Source organism: Phocoena sinus, chromosome 20 (assembly GCF_008692025.1).
Source record: "Phocoena sinus isolate mPhoSin1 chromosome 20, mPhoSin1.pri, whole genome shotgun sequence".
Taxonomy (NCBI): domain Eukaryota; kingdom Metazoa; phylum Chordata; class Mammalia; order Artiodactyla; family Phocoenidae; genus Phocoena; species Phocoena sinus.
In genome coordinates, this window is record NC_045782.1 from 52,064,279 (window position 1) to 52,084,640 (window position 20,362).

General features: G+C 55.3%; 1 protein-coding gene across 1 annotated transcript; it reads right to left on the reverse strand.

Annotated features, from left to right (window-relative positions):
- Positions 1 to 1,934: 1,934 nt before the first annotated feature.
- CDR2L (cerebellar degeneration related protein 2 like) lies at positions 1,935 to 13,114 on the reverse strand. The gene is made up of 5 exons (XM_032616473.1): positions 12,870 to 13,114; positions 6,673 to 6,785; positions 6,216 to 6,364; positions 5,454 to 5,618; positions 1,935 to 4,491 (listed from the first exon to the last, which is right to left on the reverse strand). Exons 1-5 carry the CDS (start codon positions 12,946 to 12,948, stop codon positions 3,600 to 3,602), a joined length of 1,398 nt encoding a protein of 465 aa, XP_032472364.1. The 5' UTR covers positions 12,949 to 13,114; the 3' UTR covers positions 1,935 to 3,599.
- Between the last annotated feature and the right edge of the window lie 7,248 nt (positions 13,115 to 20,362).

Genomic DNA, 20,362 nt, shown 5'->3' on the forward strand with positions numbered 1-20,362 from the left:
TGTTAAAAAATGAACTTGAAAACTGAGAAGTTCTAACTCTGAGAAAGGTTTAAAATAGAGCAAGCAGTGTTTGGAAACAGGTAAATGTTAGCTAAGTTGCTTTGTCGAGAGGCAGTGTGGTAAACGAAAACAGCTCAATAAATGTTAGTGATTATTAGTAATACTAGTGGTTATTTCTTAATGGCGGGTTCTATTTTTAGGAAAAGCACAATTACCTAGAAAAACATGTCCCTGAGATTGCGGCTCTTTGAAATAGGAGATTGTCATCAAGTCAGGGCTTTACCATCTTAGCCTCATTGATAAAGGCAAATTCTTTAGGAGAGAAAACAAATACTTCGCAAGCACTGGCTTTGCAAACCCAGACTAGGAAGGGAATGGCAATTGACATGCGCTTTTGGGGCTCTAGGCTTTAAGGGGAGTCTCCTGGGACCCTCCCTGTCTGACTTAATCCCATGACCTCAGAGGGAACAGAGGCGTCTCCATGGTGACTGGAAAAAGCTGCTCAGGGGAGCAAAGCCAGGGACTTGCCCAGGTTGACGGCTCAGGGATTACGAATAAAACCACCATCCCATGGCATCACTGCTCTGAGGCTGGGCTCCAGCTCTGCGCCTGACCCAGAGTGATAGGGAAAGGAAGCTGTAGGTTTCCATGGCCCCAAATAAACAGCCTGCTCAGGCCATCTGGTGGCCTGGATTGTGGGAGAGGAGGGGGTAGAGGAGAGAATGGAACAAGCTACCCTGTGGTGGATAGAGGAGCAGCTGGCAAGCTTCTTTCACCTGCTGCTGCCAAGAACCATCCAGCATAGAGGCCCTTCTGGGAGAAACAGTCCTGAGAGGTGCCACCTGTTCCCTTAAAAAGGGGGCACTGAAGGCTGAGGCCAGCCTTCTTCCCTTCTCTGGTTCTCCATAGGTTGAATGGGTGCTTCAGGAAGGGGACATGCATGGGGGTGAGAAGAGGGGAAGAAAAGATAAAGGATCATCAAGCCATTTCTGGTAGCTGAGGAGCTTGCAGACACCAGGCCTTCTCTATAGCTGTGAGTTGGGGTACCACCCCCATGTAGAGGGGGTCCACAGGATTTTCCTTTCTTCTTTTCTGGAGTGCCCTAGGTCAGACTGGCTCTTAAAACTCAACATTACGTGGAGGTGGGGAACATGCAGTATCCCACAATGGGATTGATCAGGTCTGGGTTCGACTATTTCTATGTGCTTTTTTTTGTTTTTGTTTTTGTTTTTTTTTTTGCCGTATGCGGGCCTTTCACTGCTGTGACCTCTCCTGTTGCGGTGCACAGGCTCCGGACGCGCAGGTTCAGCGGCCATGGCTCACGGGCCCAGCCGCTCCGCGGCATGTGGGATCTTCCCGGACCAGGGCAGGAACCCGTGTCCCCTGCATCGGCAGGCGGACTCTCAACCACTGCGCCACCAGGGAAGCCCCTCTATGTGATTTTGAATTACTAACTTAACCTCTAAGCCTCAGGATCCCCATCAGTAAAACAGAGATTTTACCGCTGCCTCATGAGGTTGCTGAAGGCCAGGGTGATTAAAAAAAGCAAAGGAAGGCTTCCCTGTTGGCGCAGTGGTTGAGAATCCGCCTGCCAATGCAGGGGATACGGGTTCGAGCCCCGGTCCTGGAAGATCCCACATGCCGCAGAGCAACAAAGCTGGTGAACCACAAAGCAGGTGTGGGTTGGGAGGCGGGATTTCAAAATCAGTACAGCAAGGAGGGTCCACCCCACGGGGTACCCTGCAAGGCAACGTGACCGGCCTAGCTGGTACTCAACAAATATGGAAACTTCCAAGAGCCTGCTACTTAGAGCTGTTTGGCTGCCAATCACGGGGGTGGTGAAGCTCAGGCTGTGCCCCTCCCCCTCCATAGATAGCTGTGTGATGGGAGGCAGGTGTATGAGATGCGCAGAGACAGGACCATGGCTCCATTTCTAGCTTTAGATTACGGGTGCGTTTTTTATTAAAGAAGAGAATAAAGCATTTGTAAATATATTTCTCTCATGTATACTTCGAAGATGACGCTGGTCAGCAGCTACAGAACCGGGGAGCAAACGGCAGAAGCCCTTCCCCCACCCATCCCATCCCACCCCACCCCCTCCACCCTAGGTGCCGGAGACACACGGATGGCTGGGAGCTGCCCAGCTCCAACGGACCAAAGGTTCCAAGATGTGTGAATGGAAGGACCAGCTGACAACTCTCATCACAGTGCCGCCTGGAAAGCAGGGTGGCGCCTCCAGGGAGGTTGGGCAGGCTTGTTAAGAAAACCCTTTACCCCTTAGAAACAAATAAGGCATGAAGATTCCCCACTGGGCTCCCAGCACAGAGGCCGGGGCTACTGACTTCCACCGCGTTGTATGGCTCCTCTGATTTCTAGGGTCTCAAGAAGAAGGAACTGGGAGCCCTGAAGAATTTCTCAGGGCAAACGGGGGACCTGGGCATCTCTTAGCTGAAGCTCTTAGCTGAAGCTGGACCTTCTGAAGCCTTAACAAAAGATTAAACCCCTGACCCAGCTGGGTCCTCAAAAGCAGGCATTGTATGGGAAGGAGGAGACATGTTCCCCATCTGGTCCCATTTCAATACTGCCCAGTGTGGGGTGAGACTCTTGGGCAGGCCCCAGTAAAGGGGGGCAGGGGGGGATGCTGGGACCATGGGCTGGTGGCACACATCCAGGACATTCTGGGGGTGGCAGGCATGACCTGCAGTGGGGTGGGCCTGGGGGGAGCAGGGGAGTGAATGAGACACATCATGGTCCCTGAGATGGGAACAGGCAGAGGCCAAGCTCGGTGAGTCAGAGGAGGCATGCAGAGATAGGGGGCTCCCACTGCCCAGACCCCTGGAAGGCTTGATACCCAGAAGGCATTTCCAGGGCTGGAACCCGGGGAGGCTGGCTCTGAGTTGATTGGCTACAGATCTGCAGTGGGCTGAGGACCTCCAGGGAGAAGCCCGCCCTCACCAGGGCTGGAGTCGGGCCACTCGGGCCTGGCTCAGGCTTTCTGCTCTGCATGGCAGGGGCTGTCTCTGACCTGGTCAGGACCCTCGAGGTGGGACAGCTGGTGCTAAGGGAATAACAGTGTGTCACAGCTGGAGAAGCAGTGGGTGGTCCAGGAGACCCCTGGAACCTGCAACAGCTGGCTCTGGGGTCCCCCTTCAAGTGTTTTCAGTTGTGGCGAGGGGTCAGGGAGACCCTGCCTTGCAAAAAAAAATCTCTCAAAAAAATAAAAATAATAGAACTTTGAAAAAAGAAAGCCAACTGGTCCAGAATGGCTTTCAGAAGCCTGGCCACAAATCTGAGAGCAAGGCCCAGGGTCAGGGAGTGGGGGCTGGGAGAGCGGGCAGTGGGGACATTTGGCTTGCAGACTCTCGGCTGCACCTTTGGGCTGGCGCGGGGTGGTGGAGGGTCCTGGGAGGCAAGAGGTGTTGACAGCCTCCCCCGTCAGCAGGGAACGGGTGTCCCTCGCATGCTCCCTGGGTCAGAGAGCAGCCTCCCTCTGGGGTGTATTGCTGCTGAAGGGCTCCCTCTCTCACCAGAGGCTGCACAGCCCAGGTAAGAGGGACCCCACGGCCTGACCCCGGAGGAGGCCACTAGCCGGGGAGCCTTCACTTGCTGCTGTGCGTCTTGACTTTGGTGGCGTTGATGTCGGCCTTGGTCTTCTGGATCCTGGAGAAGATCTCCTTGAAGAGCGCCTTGTACTCGGGCTGGCTCTGCTCCAGCCGCTTGTCCACGGCCTCCACGTGCTGGCTCAGGCTCTTCTCGCCCGCCTTGGCCTCCCCCTGGCCCTCCTCGCTGCCCCGCAGGTCCTTCCACGAGCTGTCCCGGGAGATGGGCCGCGAGGTCTGCACGCCCGCGTGCCGCACCCCCGCCCCGTGCTGCCGGCACTTGCTCAGCAGCTCCTCGTACTTCTCCAGCAGCGCGTGGTACTGCTCATCCACCTCGCGCAGGATGGACATGCCCCGCTTGCGCACGCTGTTGGCGTGCAGCGTGAGGTTGCCCACGTGCCGGCCGGCCGGGTCTTTGGCCACGATGGCGTTGAGTGCCGTGTCGCTGCAGCTCTTGCGCACGGTGTGGCCTGGGGACGCGGCCGGAGAGGAGACCCCGTCCTGGGTGCCCGAGTCGTCCCCGCTGCCCGGCTGGGGGTCGTCGGCTTCAGGCGCCTGGGTGAGGGGCGCCAGCAGGGCCTCGGCCAGGTGGTCCTCCCGGCCCAGCAGGTAGGTCTTCGCCTGCTTCATCTGCTGCAGCTCCAGCAGCTCGGCCTCCAGCTCCTGCACGCGGAGGCGGCAGCCCTCCATCTCGCACAGCCGCCGCTCCAGCTCTGAGTACTCCTGCAGCACCGTCGCGTATTCGTGCTCGGCCCGCTGCTGGCGCTGTCGCTCCTGGCTCACCTGGGAGCGCAGCACTCCCACCAAGGTCTGCAGCCGCTCGTTCTCCTGCTCCAGCGGCCGCGGGCCCAGCTCCAGGGAGGAACTGTGCAGGCGGAAGGCATCCTCGCACCTGGGAGGGAGCAGGGGCAGGTGGGCAGAGGGTGGTGGGCACGGCCAAGGCCCCGGGAGTCCAGCCGCATCTCTCTCCCCAACGGGGCTGGATAGGCTGCCCCACCTAGAGTCGCTCTCGGCCTTTCTACCCCTGCTCTCTGCCCTGGGAGGTTGCCCTTAGCTTCCGCCAGGTTTCCTGGCTCTCTCTTGGGTTCAGCCAATGGGAGGCACTGGCAGGAGGGCCAGGGGGATGGGGGCAGAGGGAGGTCACGGGGAATGTCTCCCCCTGGCCTCCTTTCCTGGTTACTGCAGGCCAGACAGCGCTCTCCCTGCCTTCCAGGTTCCAGTAACCTCCCTTCTCCTGCTCCCTTCAGGCCTCAGGATGGTAACAGCTCCTTGCTACTGCAACCCCAGGGTGCTGCAGTGTCCCCCTGGTCTCCCCACACCTTGCCCACACCTCTTTATTAAGCACTCCTCAGTTACTCTGGGCGGAGGCTATCTGTCTCTTGCAAGGACCTTTATTGAAACACCCACTAAATACACCGTGTGTACAGTATTCTTACATTAGGAAGTCATCCTATTCAAAAGACTTAATGAGAACTGAAAGGTATAGTTAACCCCTCCTGGGTGAGAATTCTGGCTTACTAAACAGACAGGTGAACTTGGATAAGACACATGATCTCGGAGTTTCAATTTCCTCCTCTGAGTAGTGGGGACGATAAATCACACCTTAAGGTACTGCCGTGAGAATTAAATCACTTAGCAGAGTGGTGGGCACACGGCCAGTGCTCACAGGAGCCAGCTGCTGACTGTCGTAGCAACAGGAGAAGCCCCTCCGATCGCCTGGACAATGCGGCAGCTCTCCTTCCCACCTGCTGCAGGGCGCCTCCCCGCCCTTCCCTGCCGTGGTTGGCAGCCCCGGGCACTCGGAGACACGGTCCAGGGTCCAGGCTGCTGCCCTCGAGTGGCACCCTCACCTACCGGGGGCTGGCGCACAGCTCCTTGAGGCAGGGGAAGGTGTGGATGGTGCGCCGGCGCTCTCGCTTTTCCCGCCGCACTCGCAGTTGCTCCAGGTCCCGCAGCTGCTCCACCTGGGCCTGCAGCTCCTCCACCTGGGTCTGCAGGCGCTCGATGGTCTCTGTCAGCCTGGGGATGGGGTGGGGGACACACGCATGGGAGGGACTTTAAGGGGACGGGGCCAGCCCTCCTCACTGCAGCCCTAGGGGGACTTGGGGGTGGGGGACAAACAGGTGACCTTGAGCCATGCTGCCTGGTGTTGAGGTCAGACAGGGAACTCCTTGTATGCCCAAGGACCCACTCTTTTCGCCCGCCTCCCAGGCCGAGCTGACCATTTCTCCTCCGTGTCTCCTCGGTTCCTTGTATACCCATCTAACCACTTATCACCCTATAAAATAAAATATTTTGCAATAAAATATTTACGTGTCTGCCTTCCCTCCCAGAGGGCGGGACAGTGTCTTTGCATCCCCATCACTGTATTCCCCAGTGCCTAAAACAGAGCCTGGTGTGTAGCTCGTGCTTAAAGAAGGTTTGTGTCCTGAATGTTAAGCCAGCCCAAATCGACAAGGACAAACTCACTACCATCCCAGGTTCCCAGACCGGGGCTTCTGAAAGAAGGAGACTGAGTCACACCCACTGGTCAATACGCACACATGTACACCCAGCCCTGGGCCTCTCCTTGGCCATCCCCAGCCCCCGGCTCCCAGCCCTCCACCCGGCCCTCACCCGTGGATCTTCTGCTGGGCAGCCTTACTCTCCAGCACCAGCTTCTGGTTGGTCAGCTCCAGGTCTCGGGCCGCCAGGTCCAGCTGTTCGTACACTTTGGCGTGCTGATCATTCACGTGCCGCAGCGTGTCCAGCTGTTTGGTCAGGTACTGGGGGTGGGGGTGGGTGAGTAACCTTTCAGAACTGTGTCGGGGAAAATGTCTCCGCCTGGGCCCTCCTCCCACTTCTAGGAACAGGTTTGCTTTGGGGTATTCGTCTGCAGCAGCGGGAGGTGTCAAGATGGTGGTGCAATAGGGCTGCCTGGGACAGTTGTGCAGGTTGTGAACTGCACAAGGCTGTTGGGCCAAGGCTGGGCCTGCTAAGAGGGCACCTTTTCCTAAGCTGCACAAAGGTACACACGGGCCAAGGGGTCCTCGATGGGTGGCGGAGCCTGTGCAGGGCCCGTGTGGCCCCTCACCTCAATCTCCTGCACCTGCTCCTCGTTGGTGGAGTACATCTGCTGCAGAGACTGTTCCAGCTCCTTGTTCCTCTCCAGCAGTGTCTTCCCCAGCTCCGCAGCTAAGTGCAAGTCTTGGGGGGGAGGGGGCGGGGGGGATATGAGCAGCTGAGAATGAAGTTGGAGGACCCCCGCCATTCCTGTTCTGAGCACTCATTCTGGGCTGGGCCTCTGGGGACCCTGAGAGAACCAGGACCCAGGGGCCACCCCTGGGGAGACTCCAGGCCTGGAAGGGGATGTAAGCCACAAGCTAAGCCTGTGCATTGGCTGTCACTTCTGCCTGGAATGTCCTCTCCCCAGACACTCCCAGGGCTCACCCCTCTCTGCCTTTAATGTCACCTTCTCCAGGAGGCCTTCCTCAGACATTGACGTCATTGACCTCAAAACTGCACCCTGCCCCATGCCCCACTCCCTCCCTGTTTCATTTTTCTCCTGAGCTCATATCACCACCTAATTTACCAAACAATTTGGACCCTTTTCTTGTTCATCTCCCTTGACTAAATCGTAAGCTTACAGGGCAGGGATTCTGCCTGTTTTGGTCACTGATATTCCTAGGACCTAGAACAATGCCTGGCACAGAGCAGGTGAATAAGAAATCTTTTCTGAAAGAATGAGTGAGTGGAATGTGATAAGAGCATCAGCAGACATAGGGGCAAAGTGCCCTGGGATGATATGTAAGGGAGAGTTCAAGCAGGGGACAGTGGGAATCTCAGGCAATGAGCAGCCTTGGAGTTGGGTTCGGAAGGGCGGCTGGAGCTTACTGAGAGGGGGAGGGGCAGAAGGGCTTGCTGGGTGTTAGAACTGGACATGGCTTCAGGGCTCTTTGGCCCAGGACTTCCCGGGTGGCACGGTGGTTAATCCGCCTGCCAATGCAGGGGACACAGGTTCGATCCCTTGTCTGGGAAGATCCCACATGCCCCGGAGCAACTAAGTCCACATGCCACAACTACTGAGCCTGCGCTCTAGAGTCTGTGAGCCACAACTACCGAGCCCACGTGCCACAACTACTGAAGCCTGCGCACCTAGAGCCTGTGTTCCGCAGCAAGAGAAGCCACTGCAATGAGAAGCCCGCGCACCGCAACAGAGTAGCCCCCGCTTGCAACTGGAGAAAGCTTGTGTGCAGCAACGAAGACCCAACGCAGCCAATAAATAAATATATTTAAAAAAAAAAAAAGAGAGAGAGAGAAAACAGGAAAGTAAAAAATGGTGCAATAAAAATAAATATTAAAAAAAAAAAGCTCTGGCCCAACCTCCTTATTCTTTGGATGACAGGTTGAAGAGGAAAGAAGAATAACCTACCCAAGGTTTCATTACCTGGGTTACAGCCACATTGGAAGCAGAATTCACATCTCCTCATCCCAGTTGGGTGCCATTAGGTCCTAGTGACACACGCCCCTCTCCAAAACCTTCTCCTTTCCCTGGGCAGCAAAACCAACCTCTTCCCCCAGTAGCCCCGATTCTTGTACCCTGTGGGACCGGAACCTCCTCTCCCCAATCCCAGCCAAAGGTAAATGAACACCTATCAGAGAGGTCGGGAGGGAATCTGGCCTGTCTTTAGGGGGCTGTATCGTGGGGAAGGGGAGGGGTTAGAAGGGAATGGCAGGTGCTGGAATCCCTAAAAATTCTCTCAGTGGGTCTGAAGTTGGGCGAGGTTACCTAGACATTTGGGGTGGATATTTCCCCATACATAGGCCTAACTCCTTTTAGAAGCAAAGGGTAATATATAAAATAGATAACTAATAAGGACCTACTGTATAGCACAGGGAACTCTACACAATACTCTGTAATGACCTATATGGGAAAAGAATCTAAAAAAGAGTAGATATACGTACATGTATAACTGATTCACTTTGTTGTAGAGCAGAAACTAACACAACACTGTAAATCAACTATACGCCAATAAAAATTTTAAAAAGAAACAAAAGTTAACGTTTGTAAATATATTATTATTTATATTTAAATATATAAATATATGTGTAAGGGAAGCCTAGGATCGGATTGTGGTCTCAGAGAGGAGGTCAGATCAACTTATGTTGTGTGCTTGGTGGAAATTCAGCAAGACCACCCCTAGTTCGTGACGAGGGAGGCACGCCAGCTTCCTGCTCTCTGTAACGGGATGGCGGACATTTGGCTCATCCACAAACGCTATCAAGTAATTCATGCATACGTGGAAAAGAACAGACGGTCACACTAACTTTTTTTTTACCCTTGGGAACTGTCAGGTCGTCTGTGACGAGGCCGCCGCTAGGGATGCTACCTCCTGCACTGGTGTGGGAGGACAGGCTCTGTGGGTGGCCTGCATGAAGCCCCTGAAACTTAACCTTGAGTCCAAGGTCAGAGGCAGAGTGAGGAAAGGCCAAGAACAACTGCACTTTATGCTCTTCCTTCCAGGTGAGCATCTGAGCTGTGTGTGTATTCCTACTGCCAGTGGGGTGGGCTGGGGCAGCTGTCATACTGCAAGTCATACTGTAAACCGGGGATATTGAAGGCAGCGAATGTGACCCGGGCCGCTTAGCGATTCCGCGATTCCGAGATGCGAGGTGCAGGAAGGGAACACAATAGAAGCGGCTTGGGGAGAATCCCAGAGACTGTCTCAGGGAAAAGGGATCACAAATGCAAGCTAAGCTGGTCCGAGCTGCCAGGAGGGATCATGAGAGACGTCTAGAAGCTGCAGGGCAGCGAGCTGAGTAGAGCCAAGTGCTGGGGAGAGGACACCAGCTAGATGAGGGCTGGGCATGGCTTCGGCTTCGGGGAGGGTGCAGCTCCCTCTGGACCAGAGGGGGAGGGAGTCCTGGGAGTGGGAGGACAGGGGAGCTGGCTAAGCCAGAAGTGGAATCTGGAGTAATGAACAGCCTGTCACAGCCAGATTAATGGTTACACTGGACCAGGCCAGGGAAGGTACTGAGTCTGAACTGGCATCTCCTCTGCCTGGACCCCAGCATTTTCTGGGGTCTCCTGCAGTGGGCTGCAGCAGTTTTGCCCTCTGAATGCCAGCGGAGGTGTTGCCCAGGAGCAATGCCCCAGAGCCCTAGAGAGAATGGCTGGGAGCCAGGGGATGTCTTTGAAGAGAAATCCCGAGATCCTACTGCCCCTCCTGGTTGGGGTCAGGGTGGGACCCCCCAGACTCCAGAGAAGAGAGGTAGGGAAAGGACAGAGGACACAGGGAAGAAAAGACAAAGATAAAGGGGGCAGAAGGAGGCCAGCTACCACCTGGCAGGGCTGCAGGGGTCCTGTTCACAACCTCCGGGGCACCAACATCAGGAACCCTGGGTGCGCAGAATTGGGGTCCGGTCACCTCCCTCCCCTCGCCATGTCAGAGTTCTCCCCTGAGGCTGAGACTCAAGGTCAGGAGCCCAGGACCTCAATTCTGTGACTCAGCAGTCATCTACTCAGCCTGGAAAGAGGTACCCACAGGGCCGGCCACACCTCGTCCAAGGTGGGGGAGGGAGGCAGGCAGAGAGAGAGAGTGCCAGCGCTTAATAATTAATGGTTTTTTCTATTTTTACTGGTGCTCGTGGCAGTGGGCAGAGGGAACACAGTGAGAAAGGAGGACCCTGTTTGTCCCAGATGCCTGCCTCCACTGGGATGGAACAGCATCAAAGTCAACCAGGAGCCTGATGGGCAAGCATCTGAAAGTAAAGTTGGGGCCCGTCCTCAGGGGAGTTGGGGCTAGCTGAGAAAAACCATGTCTTGGGACACTCAGAGGCAACTTGGGGGCAGCTGGGCGGGAGAGAATTTGGGGATCGGGTGTGGGGAAGGGGGAAGGAACAGGTACCCGATCCCCCACGTGTCTGGCCTTTGGCCCGCGTTCACCCCACCATCCAGCCCTCCGTGCCGGTCCCCATGGGGTGCCGCAGCAGCTGTGCCTGGGACTTCCTCCGACCCCCACCCCGGCACTCCAGGTAATTCCTACTTTGCAGTCATGCGTGGTCTTTTCGCATGGCTCTGTGCCTCGGTACAAGCACCCCCTCCACTTAGACTGCCGGCCTGCTTCCTCTGCCGGGGCGGCGCGGGAGGGCCCTCTTCACCCTCCGGCTCGGAGGGGTGTGTAAGCCTTTACGCATCTCACAGCAGAAGGCCCTCATTTCTGTTCTCACTGTCCGCAGGGGCTCACTGCTGCAGAACCCCTGTCGCTCCGTCACAGGTGCTAGTCTGATCCCATTTCTGCCTCCTCTGCCGGACTGTGGAGGCTGCGAGGGTGGAGATCACGTCCCAGGCTCAGCACAGCACCTGGCCTACGGCAAGCAGACGTTTGGCTTCTGGTGGAAATCTCCAGTGTCTTCTGAGACTGTCTCATTTCTGGTTTCCCTCCTCGTTCCTGGGCTCTGCCTGCTACTCAGGCTACGAGGCAAGGCTGACTGCTGCAGACCAGTAAGGCCAGAAAAGCAGGGGCCTGTGGGGCCCATTCCCGACCCCGGACCCAAAGCATGGCTGCCCGGCCCAGCTGGAATCTCGACATCTCTCTCCCTCTCCGGATGCAGCACATCTCCCACCCCTACTCCCTAGCTCCTTCCTCCCACATCTGGGCCGGGCACAGTGCCAGGGACTCCTTTAGGGGTGCGGGAATGAAACGGGACAGCAACAACAGCAGCATCCGCCCCTAAGGAGGCCATCTTCCCGGGCACTCAGCTTCCAATCTTTCCTTCTAGGCCCGCCTCTTCCATGAAGCCCTCTCACCGCATCCTATCATCCCCACTCAGTTACAAGCCCAACTCTACCTACTCAGGTGCACCCAGGAGGCCAGGGGTGGGACTACTCCCAGCTCCCAGGACAGTGTCTGACACTTAAGTGGAGCCTGATATGTGTTTGTGTAATGTGAGGTTTTGGGGGTAGTTGCCCAGGATGGGGAAGGGGGTTGTTGCAGCCAGGACTGGGCATTTCACGCCAGGCAGGGAGGCTGAGGGTAGCCTCTAGGACACAGAGGTGCGGTCCAGCCCAGCATCCACCCCCCCCACCCCCACCCCGTCCTACACTGGTCCCGCAGAGGCTCTGATTAACCCACGGTCCTGAACACAAGGGCAGCGCCTCATCTACCGGCAAATGTGGCCACGTGGGGATATGGGTCAGGGCCGGAAAACAAAGGCTCCAGGATCTGGCTAGATGCCTCACATGAGGGCAAAGGCAGGCGTCTGGGCCCCATGGATGGAGACCCAGAGCAGAGGGTGTCCGCACACACTGAACCAGACTGTGTCCACACCAACCAGGCTTGCTGGGTGACTGTGGTCACTTCTAGAACATGTTTCCTAGCGCCTCCAATTCTGACCATCCAAGAATGAGGCACTTTTCTTGGGAGGAGAGGTTGGATTTGATCTCACCCAGCAGGCCCTGGCCCCGACCCTCTTAGGCCTCCTCCTCCTTCCTGTCCTAACAGCCCCACCCCCTACTTGGAGTGACGTCACCTCGGCCACCTCATCAACCCCCTTCCAGTCGCCCTCTCTGCCCTCAGATGGGAGAGAGGGGAAAGTGACTCCCTGTTTACTCAGGCTCTGATCTGGGGCACTGCTCAGAATGCCCAAATCTGATCCCCTCCAAACCTTGAGCCATTTGGGAGAAGGCCAGCAGGGGAAGGACCAGGGGACTCCTCCCTCTGGAAGGCAGATTGGACTCCTAGTAGCCTCCGCTTCTCCATCGGCAAGGTGCCGGCACCCCCATCACCTCCCTGGGTAGAGGGGAAGGGAGTTGGGGAAACTTTCTAGGAGCTCAGGAATCCTGGCAGGGAAGTGTGCCGCTGGATTTGGAATGGGGATAACTTCCTCCCCCCTTGGCCCCCCAAAACCCCTCTCAGCAAAACAACCAAGGAGCCACCTCCTGACCTCCAAAGACTTCCAGCCAGTACTCTCAGACCCCCCCAACAATACCCGGGGCGCCTGGGCAGTTCCTGCCTCTAAGACGGGGTGGGCGAACTGGCTGAAGTATGCCCCTGTTGTTCGGGCAAAGCGGAAGACCGCTCCCCCCATTTTTGCAGGTCTTCACGCGTTTGGTTCGGGTCTTCCCGGGCAGCGCCCCCTCTCTCCACGTCCCCATTCTCCAGACGCATCTCCTCTCTCAGTCCGGCACGCCGGGTGCAGCCCAGCCCTCCCCGGGGTGATACCGCCCAACAATGGAGAAGCGGACAGGGGTCGCGGGGCGCGCCCCGCTTTCCTGCCCCCTTTGCTCACCCTGCTCCAGGTCCTGCTGGTCGTACCAGGGCTCCTCTTCCTCTGCGGTGAAGTCCTCCATCCTGGCGGCCCTCCGCATGGCACCGCAGGCGGCGGGCTGCAATTGGGCGCTGCGGCGGCGCGGCTCAGGGCCGGGGCGCGGGGCCCGGGACAATGCGGCGGAGGCGGGCCGAGCCTCCCGCGTCGCGGACTCGGGCTGCAGTGCCCCCGCCCGCGCCGCGCCCCCTCGCCATCGGCCGTCGGCCTGGCGCCCACAGTGGGCTGGCTCGCTGCCGCGGTCTGGCCCGGCTGGGGTCCTGCAGAGCCCGGGGCACCGGGCGGCGGCTGCACAAAGGGTGGAGGGGCGGGGACGGCGGGCGGGACGGCGGCAAGGAGGGCCCAAGCCCGGCCGGCAGGTCTGGGGCGCTAGGAGCGAGCGGGTGCCGCGGCGGGCGCCCCCTGCCCGACTCCGGCCAGCGCTGCCCCCCGCCCGCCCGGCGACACCAGGAGCCGCCGCTGCATCTTGGCGGGGTCCGCCCCGCGCTTCCCGAGCGGCCCGCTTCGCGGGGCGGGGCCAACCGCCGATGGCCAATCAGGAGACGTATGCAAAACTGGAGGCGGGGCCGAGGGCGGTATCTCCGCAGCGTCGAGGTTCGGCTGCTGCTGAACCAACCCCACCTTCCCTTCACAGTCGACTCCAGTTTACATCTCAATGCCTAAAATCATTTTATTTTGTTTACCTATTGTTGTCTCTCTCTCCCTGTAGATCTCCTGAAAGCAAGGATCTTGTCGCTCTTGTTCACAGCTGGCTCTTCAGTGCCTAGAGCAGGCTGACCTACTGCTACCTTCCACGGACACTCTTTGAATGAATGAAAATTAATCAAAAATTACCTTTAAGGGCTTCCCTGGTGGCGCAGGGGTTGAGAGTCCGCCTGCCGATGCAGGGGACTCGGGTTTGTGCCCCGGTCCGGGAGGATCCCACATGCCGCGGAGCGGCTGGGCCCGTGGGCCATGGCCGCTGAGCCTGCGCGTCCGGGGCAAAAAAAAAAAAAAAAAAATTACCTTTAAGAAATTGTGTTTAAATGCCTGTGGCCTGAAACCTCACTCCAGGAGTGGTGCACTTTGACTGTTACCTCCATTCTGGGCCTTTCCCTTTGAGGTCCTGTTTCCCTCTCCCTGGGATTCATATCCTATACCCAACTATACCCATTAAACTATATAAGTGTCACTTATCCGAGCATTCTTTCCTTAAAGGAGTTTTCAGACTCAAGTATACATGTAACTCACTTTTATTAGGCCCCACCATGTGCTGGTACTGTTGAAGCACCCTGAGTATAACCGACTCTGAATCTATGTGGCAAATACATCAAACAAAGGACTTGTATCCAGAATATAGAAAGAACACCTGCGAATCCACAAGAAAAAGAAAAACAGCCCAGTAGAAAAGTGGGTAAAAGACTTAACCAACACTTCACAAATGACCAAAGTGACCCAATCAACATGTGACAAGTTGTTGAACTTCTTGAGAAGGAGCCACGGTTGTTTATGTAACAAATTACCCCAAATTTAGTGGCTTGAAACAACACACACTTATTATCTTACAGTTTTGTAAGTTAGAAGATTGACATGGCTCTTGAAGACTGAAATCTAGTTGTTTGCAAGGCTTTGTTCCCTTCTGGAGGCTCCAGGGAAGGGTCTCTTTCCTTGCCTCTTCCAACTTTGAGAGAGGCTGCCCACGTTGCATGGCTCATGACTCCCTTTTCCCATCTTGAACGCCATCAACAGCAGGTGACCCTTCTCACACTGGATCACTCTGACTTGTCCTGCCACCTTCTTCCACTTTTAAAGACCCTGTGATTACATTGGGCCCACCTGGATAATCCAGCATAATTTTCCCATCTCAAGATCCTTAATTTAACTACATCTGCAAAATTCCTTTTGCCATGTGAAGTAACATATTCAAAGATTCTGGGGATTAGGTTATGGATATCTTTGGGGGTCAGGATTCCATTTACATAAAGTTCAAAATTGGCAAAACAAATCTAATCAGGATAGTATTTGGCCTTGGGGAGACGTGGGGGAACTCTGAGGGGCCAGGAGTGTTTTATTTCCTGATCTGGGTGTTGGTTACACACAGGTGTGTTCATTTGTGAACATCATTGACCCGTATACTTACGTGCACTTTTCTGAATGTTATACTTTAATAGAATAGTTTACTCAAGAAGAAGGAAAAAAACACCCTATGGCTAAGACATGGGTAGTTTCTGCTCTCGTGTAGCTTACATTCTAGTGGGGATAAATAAGTGATTACAACCTGCAATGTGCTGTGAAGGAAATTAACAGGCTTCTGTGAGAGAGTCTGGGGGGAAGGTTCAGGAAAGACTTCCCTTAGAAGGTGACATCTAAGCTGATACCTAAAGGATAAGATGGTGCCAGCCATGCCAAGCTCTGGGGGGAGGGTGTTCCAGGCAGAGGAGACAGCAAGATCAAAGGCCCTAAGAGCTCGACATATGTTAGAAACTGATGGAAGCCCAGCATAGCTGGAGTGGAGAGGATAGAAGACAGATGAACTGGAGTTAGGCCCATGGGAAGGAGTTGGGATTTTTTTTTTGTTCCCAAGTACACAGAGAGAACCAATAAAAGGCTTTTCGTTTTCAGTTGTGAAATATCACTAGCAATTTTGGAGCATGGATTGGAGGGGGGCAAGAGTGGAAGCAAGAAGACCAGTTTGGAGGCTTTTGCAATCATCTAGAAGGGAGGTAACAGTGTGATGCGCAAGGCTGGTGGTAGTAGAAATGGAGCAAGATGAGAAATATTTGAGGTGTAGAACTAAGATGTGCAGATGAATTGACTGAAGAATCAGAGTGATGCCTTAGACGTCTGGCTTCAGTAACTGGGTGACAGTGATGCCATTTATTGAGATGGGGACAAAATGAATCTAAGGGACGAACACGTTGGGTGGCTGTTCCACAGGGATCTGGTCACATTCCAAAAGCACCAAATCCCTTCCCATTCGTTCATTTCTTCATTCTGCAGCTGTGTGGAAATGTACCCACAGGAGCCAGGGAGTTTAAGGAGTCCCCAGAGGAGAGAAGAGGCAAAGGGCTGAGGGCCACGTCCTGTGCAGCGAGGATGATAGCAATGAAAGGCAACCCTTCAACCTGAAAAGTCACCGCCAACGCCTACAGCTAAGGATGGTTTCAGCGATGCCTTAGAAGACCCCCATGTTTGAAAACATCCAGCTCCTGGGTCATCTCTCAGCTTTTGGCCTTTACCACACTGACCACACCCTCAGCATGACCAAAATACCCTCGCTCCCTGTGGACACCCTCTCCCTGCCCCAACCACAGAAGCATTGCCTGGCAGGGATAAATAAATGTCACAAAGGCTGAATTCTTATTGCTGCCTGAGCACGGGGTGGAGTGATTCAGGCTGGAGTCCCTGGATCTCATGAGGCTGGTGTGGGGTGGGAGTGAGCTGAAGCTGGGCAACCAACTCTGCCAGGTTGGTGGAGCCTCCCTGTCCCCTCTGCAGGGGACAGAGGGTAGAGGCTGGGTGGCTGAGAGGTGTGGTGCCTGCTGTCTGCCAGGCCTGTGCTGGGCCCTTTGCCTTGGTTGGTTCACCAGTGGTGCCCAGTGGGACCACTCCCAGTGCCTTCAGGGCAGACTTGGTATTTCCTAAACTATGCTGTGAGGAGGAAAATCAGATCTACCTTTTATTTTTTGCGGTACGCGGGCCTCTCACTGTTGTGGCCTCTCCCGTTGCGGAGCACAGGCTCCGGACGCGCAGGCTCAGCGGCCATGGCTCACGGGCCCAGCCGCTCCGTGGCATGTGGGATCTTCCCGGACCGAGGCACGAACCCACGTCCCCTGCATCGGCAGGCGGACTCTCAACCACTGCGCTACCAGGGAAGCCCCAGATCTACCTCTGAAGAAGGAAATTCCTCAGCTTCCCTGAGCTACCAGCCAACACGCCCTGGGATCCATTTCTGGCCTTTCCTCTAAGCAGGGCAGAGTCAAGCCCAGGGGTGGGAAGTATAAACTACCCGACCTTGGTAACCCTCAGAGCCTGGTACCTCATCTGCGTGTCAAGCAGACCTATTTCGTGGTGTTCCTTGTCAGGGGCATCAAGACTCGATGCTGATGGTCAGAGCCTCGGTGGATTCGATGTCCCCTCAGCCTTGGGCACTATGATTCCCCTGGGGTCAGTTTCACACTCGGGCGACCAGGAGCGCTCCCCGAGCTCTCACCTGAGCTCCTGAGAAATGCAAGCCCAGATGCTGGATTTGGGACCAAAGCACAGGTACGGAACCCCGGGAGAGCTAGGATCCGGGACTTGAAGTTGTAACCGCCCTCCCCGAGAGAGTGAGCGCTGCCCCCTCCACCCCCAGCCCAGCCCAGCCCAGCCCAGCCCACCGGAAATGACGGCGCGTGCGCAGGCAGCACTGACGTTAGAGAGTCCCGGCGCTCCCAGTCACACGGGTCACCCTGGGGGAGGGGCAGGGTGCCCAGCCCGCGCCTCTGGGCCTTCGGGGCATCCACTGACACCACACGCTGCTCATCTTGGGTGCTCCCACCCCTGCAGGCCGCGCTCCCCTCCCTGTCCCCGGACCCGTGATTTTAGCGCTGGGCTTACATTGCACTGAATGATATTGCCGCATCTGTCCTCTCCACCATTCTGAGGTCAGCGCCTGGCGGGGAAAGGCACTCAGTACATTTCAATGAGCGAGGTCATCTGGAGTCCAACCCCCTTTCCCCCGTACACCATCGGAGTGTGTCCCAGACAATGTCTGTTCTGAAAGGGGAATTATGTTAGAGTCTCACAAGTCCTTGCGGTCAGGAAGTGCTTCTGTGTGTCTACCCCCAAATCCCTGCAGTTTAAACCCTCCAGGCCTGTCATCAGCACCCTTATGCTGAGGGTGTCCCTCCTGTGGGGTCATTCTTACTTTTCCTCCTTTGATACCTCCTCATGGAGTTGTTGGGAGGGGCTGTAAACTCTTGGTCTGAGTTAACACAGGCCAAGGGCTTAGAACAGTGACGGGGCCATATGAACGCTATTCAGTGTTTGCTCTTAGCATCATTATTATTGTAACTTTTTTACCTGGAGGATCCACTCCTTGCCTGTCACTACCCCTCTTCTGGCGGGGCTCCCGACGGGGGTGCTGGGGAGACTGTCCAGGGACTTTACCTTCCTGGTGGGGGGTCACGGGGGCAGGCCTGAGACACAGGCCTAAGAGAGCTGTGGAGAAGCTCCAGGCACATTTGCTCACTGCTGGCTGCCTGGGCTCCCACTGCAGCACAGCACTCGGTCCACTGTATGGGATCCAGCTCGCTCCCAGCAGACTAAAAGCTCCTTGAGGGCAGGGACTCCAGCTGGCACATAGCAGGTGCCTGATGAAGGAACAAATGGATACTCTAAACCCAGTGGCAGAATCATATTCCTTGGCCCACCTTCTTTATCCATCTCCACCCCAGAACAGATCCGCTTGCCCTACCTGAAAGGCTCCTAAAGGCACTAAAAAATGAATCTGAAAAACAGTGGGTGAAAATGTGCCTTTCCTATTGACTGAAGTGGATTCCCAAAGTGGCTCCATCTTCTGTGATCGCCCAGGAGTTCTCTTCATTCAGTTATCCACTGTGTGCTAGGCCAGTGCTAGGTGCTGGGGATGTAGAGAACAAGACAGACCCAGCCCTGGCTCTCATGAAGCTTGCATCTCAGTAGAAGAGGCAGACCTAAATCAAGCAAAAAGGCAAAAACATTTAAGATGGTGGTAAAAGTTTTAGGAAACACACTGAAGGATGAACTAACAACAGCTGGGGATGGGAAATCTCTCAGGGAAAGAGACGTTTAAGATAGGACCCTAAAGCATGAGAAGGGGACAGCCGCGTGAAGAGTGGGAGGAGTGATGTCTCAGTCAGAAGGAACAACTTGTACAGAGATCCCGGGAAGAAAGAGCTTAGAGGGTCTGAGGAAATAAAGGAAGACCAGTGTGGGTGGAACCTGGGGCTTGGGGGAGGGGGAGCAGGGCCCAGATCATGCAGGGCCTTGGAGGTCACAGTGGGACCCGGAGAGAATTGACCCTAACAATGGGCTCCGAGGTGTTTTCAGTGGGGGAGCGTCGTGAGCTGCGGTTCACAATTCCTCAGGCTGCTCTGCAGGGAATAGATTAGGGGAGGCAGGAGTGGTGGTTGTGGTAGACGGGAGATGGTGGGGGCCCTGGCAAAGGTGAGGGCGGCAGAGATGAGGGAGGTAGAACTTGTGATATATACGTCTGGGAGATGACATCATCGGGTCTTGGTGACGGACTGGAGGAGGGGTTGACAAGAGCTGACACTGGATTTCTCGTTTGAGAACGTGGGAGATGTCATTTACTGAGATGAGAAGACGTAAAGACAAACGTTCGGAGAGAGATGGATTGGGCTTGGGAGGAGGAAGTGTGGAGGATAGAATCGCCCACAATGTGGCAGTTTCAAACGTGGCGCCAACTTCTTTGACATGTTTTCCACGGGGAGGTGGGTCCCCTCCCCTTGAATCTGGAAGGCTTGTGATTGCTTTACCAATAGAGTATGGTAGAAGTGACTATATGTATTATTCCCAGGCTGGGTACCAAATGGCCATGCAGCTTCCTCCTCTCTCTCGAGGGACACCCTTGAAAATCATTTATTTATTTATTTATTGGCTGCGCCACACAACATATGGGATCTCGGTTCCCTGACCAGGGATCGAACCCATGCCCCTGCAGTGGAAGCGGGGAATTTTCCCTAAATCACCCCTTGATTAAACTCAATTTGGCTGATCTGTCCACTTGTCCATGGGTGACCAATAACATGTCAGTGCCACCTGGAGTTCCTGGTTGCAAACCACAGGAATGGCTCGGAACAATAGGCAAGACCAAAGCGTTCACAATTAATCCCTTGGAATGGTCGGTTAGCACCTGCTCTTGGTGTTTGTATTTTTTATTGAAGTGTAATTTACATACAGTAAAATTCATCCCTTTTAGGTGTATAGTTATATGAATTTGACAAACATATACAGTCATGGAACCAGCACCACAGTCAAACCATAGAATGTTTTCATCACTCCACAAAGTCTCCTCATACCCTTTCAACGGTCAGTCCCCTCAGCCTGCTCCAGCCCACGGCAACCAGTGATCTGTTCTCTGTCCCTATATTTTGCCTTTTCCAGAATATCATATAAATGATATAACACAGTATGTTGCCTTCTGTGTCTGACACAGCGCTTTTTTTTTTTTTTAAATACATGGACTCCGATATTTTTTTTTAATTTTTAAAAATTTACTTATTTTTGGCTGTGTTGGGTCTTCGTTTCTGTGCGAGGGCTTTCTCTAGTTGCTGCAAGCAGGGGCCGTTCTTCTTTGCGGTGCGCGGGCCTCTCACCATCGCGGCCTCTCTTGTTGTGGAGCACAGGCTCCAGACCCGCGGGCTCAGTAGTTGTGGCTCACGGGCCTAGCTGCTCTGCGGCATGTGGGATCTTCCCAGACCAGGGCTCGAACC

Coding starts and splice junctions, on each gene's coding strand:
- CDR2L (XM_032616473.1), bottom strand. CDS start 12,948: ATGCGGAGGGCCGCCAGGATGGAGGACTTCACCGCAGAGGAAGAGGAG. Junction 5,619..6,215: donor GCCCAGCAGAAGATCCACGG/GTGAGGGCCGGG, acceptor CCCCATCCCCAG/GCTGACAGAGACCATCGAGC. Junction 4,492..5,453: donor GAGCTGTGCGCCAGCCCCCG/GTAGGTGAGGGT, acceptor GCTCCCTCCCAG/GTGCGAGGATGCCTTCCGCC.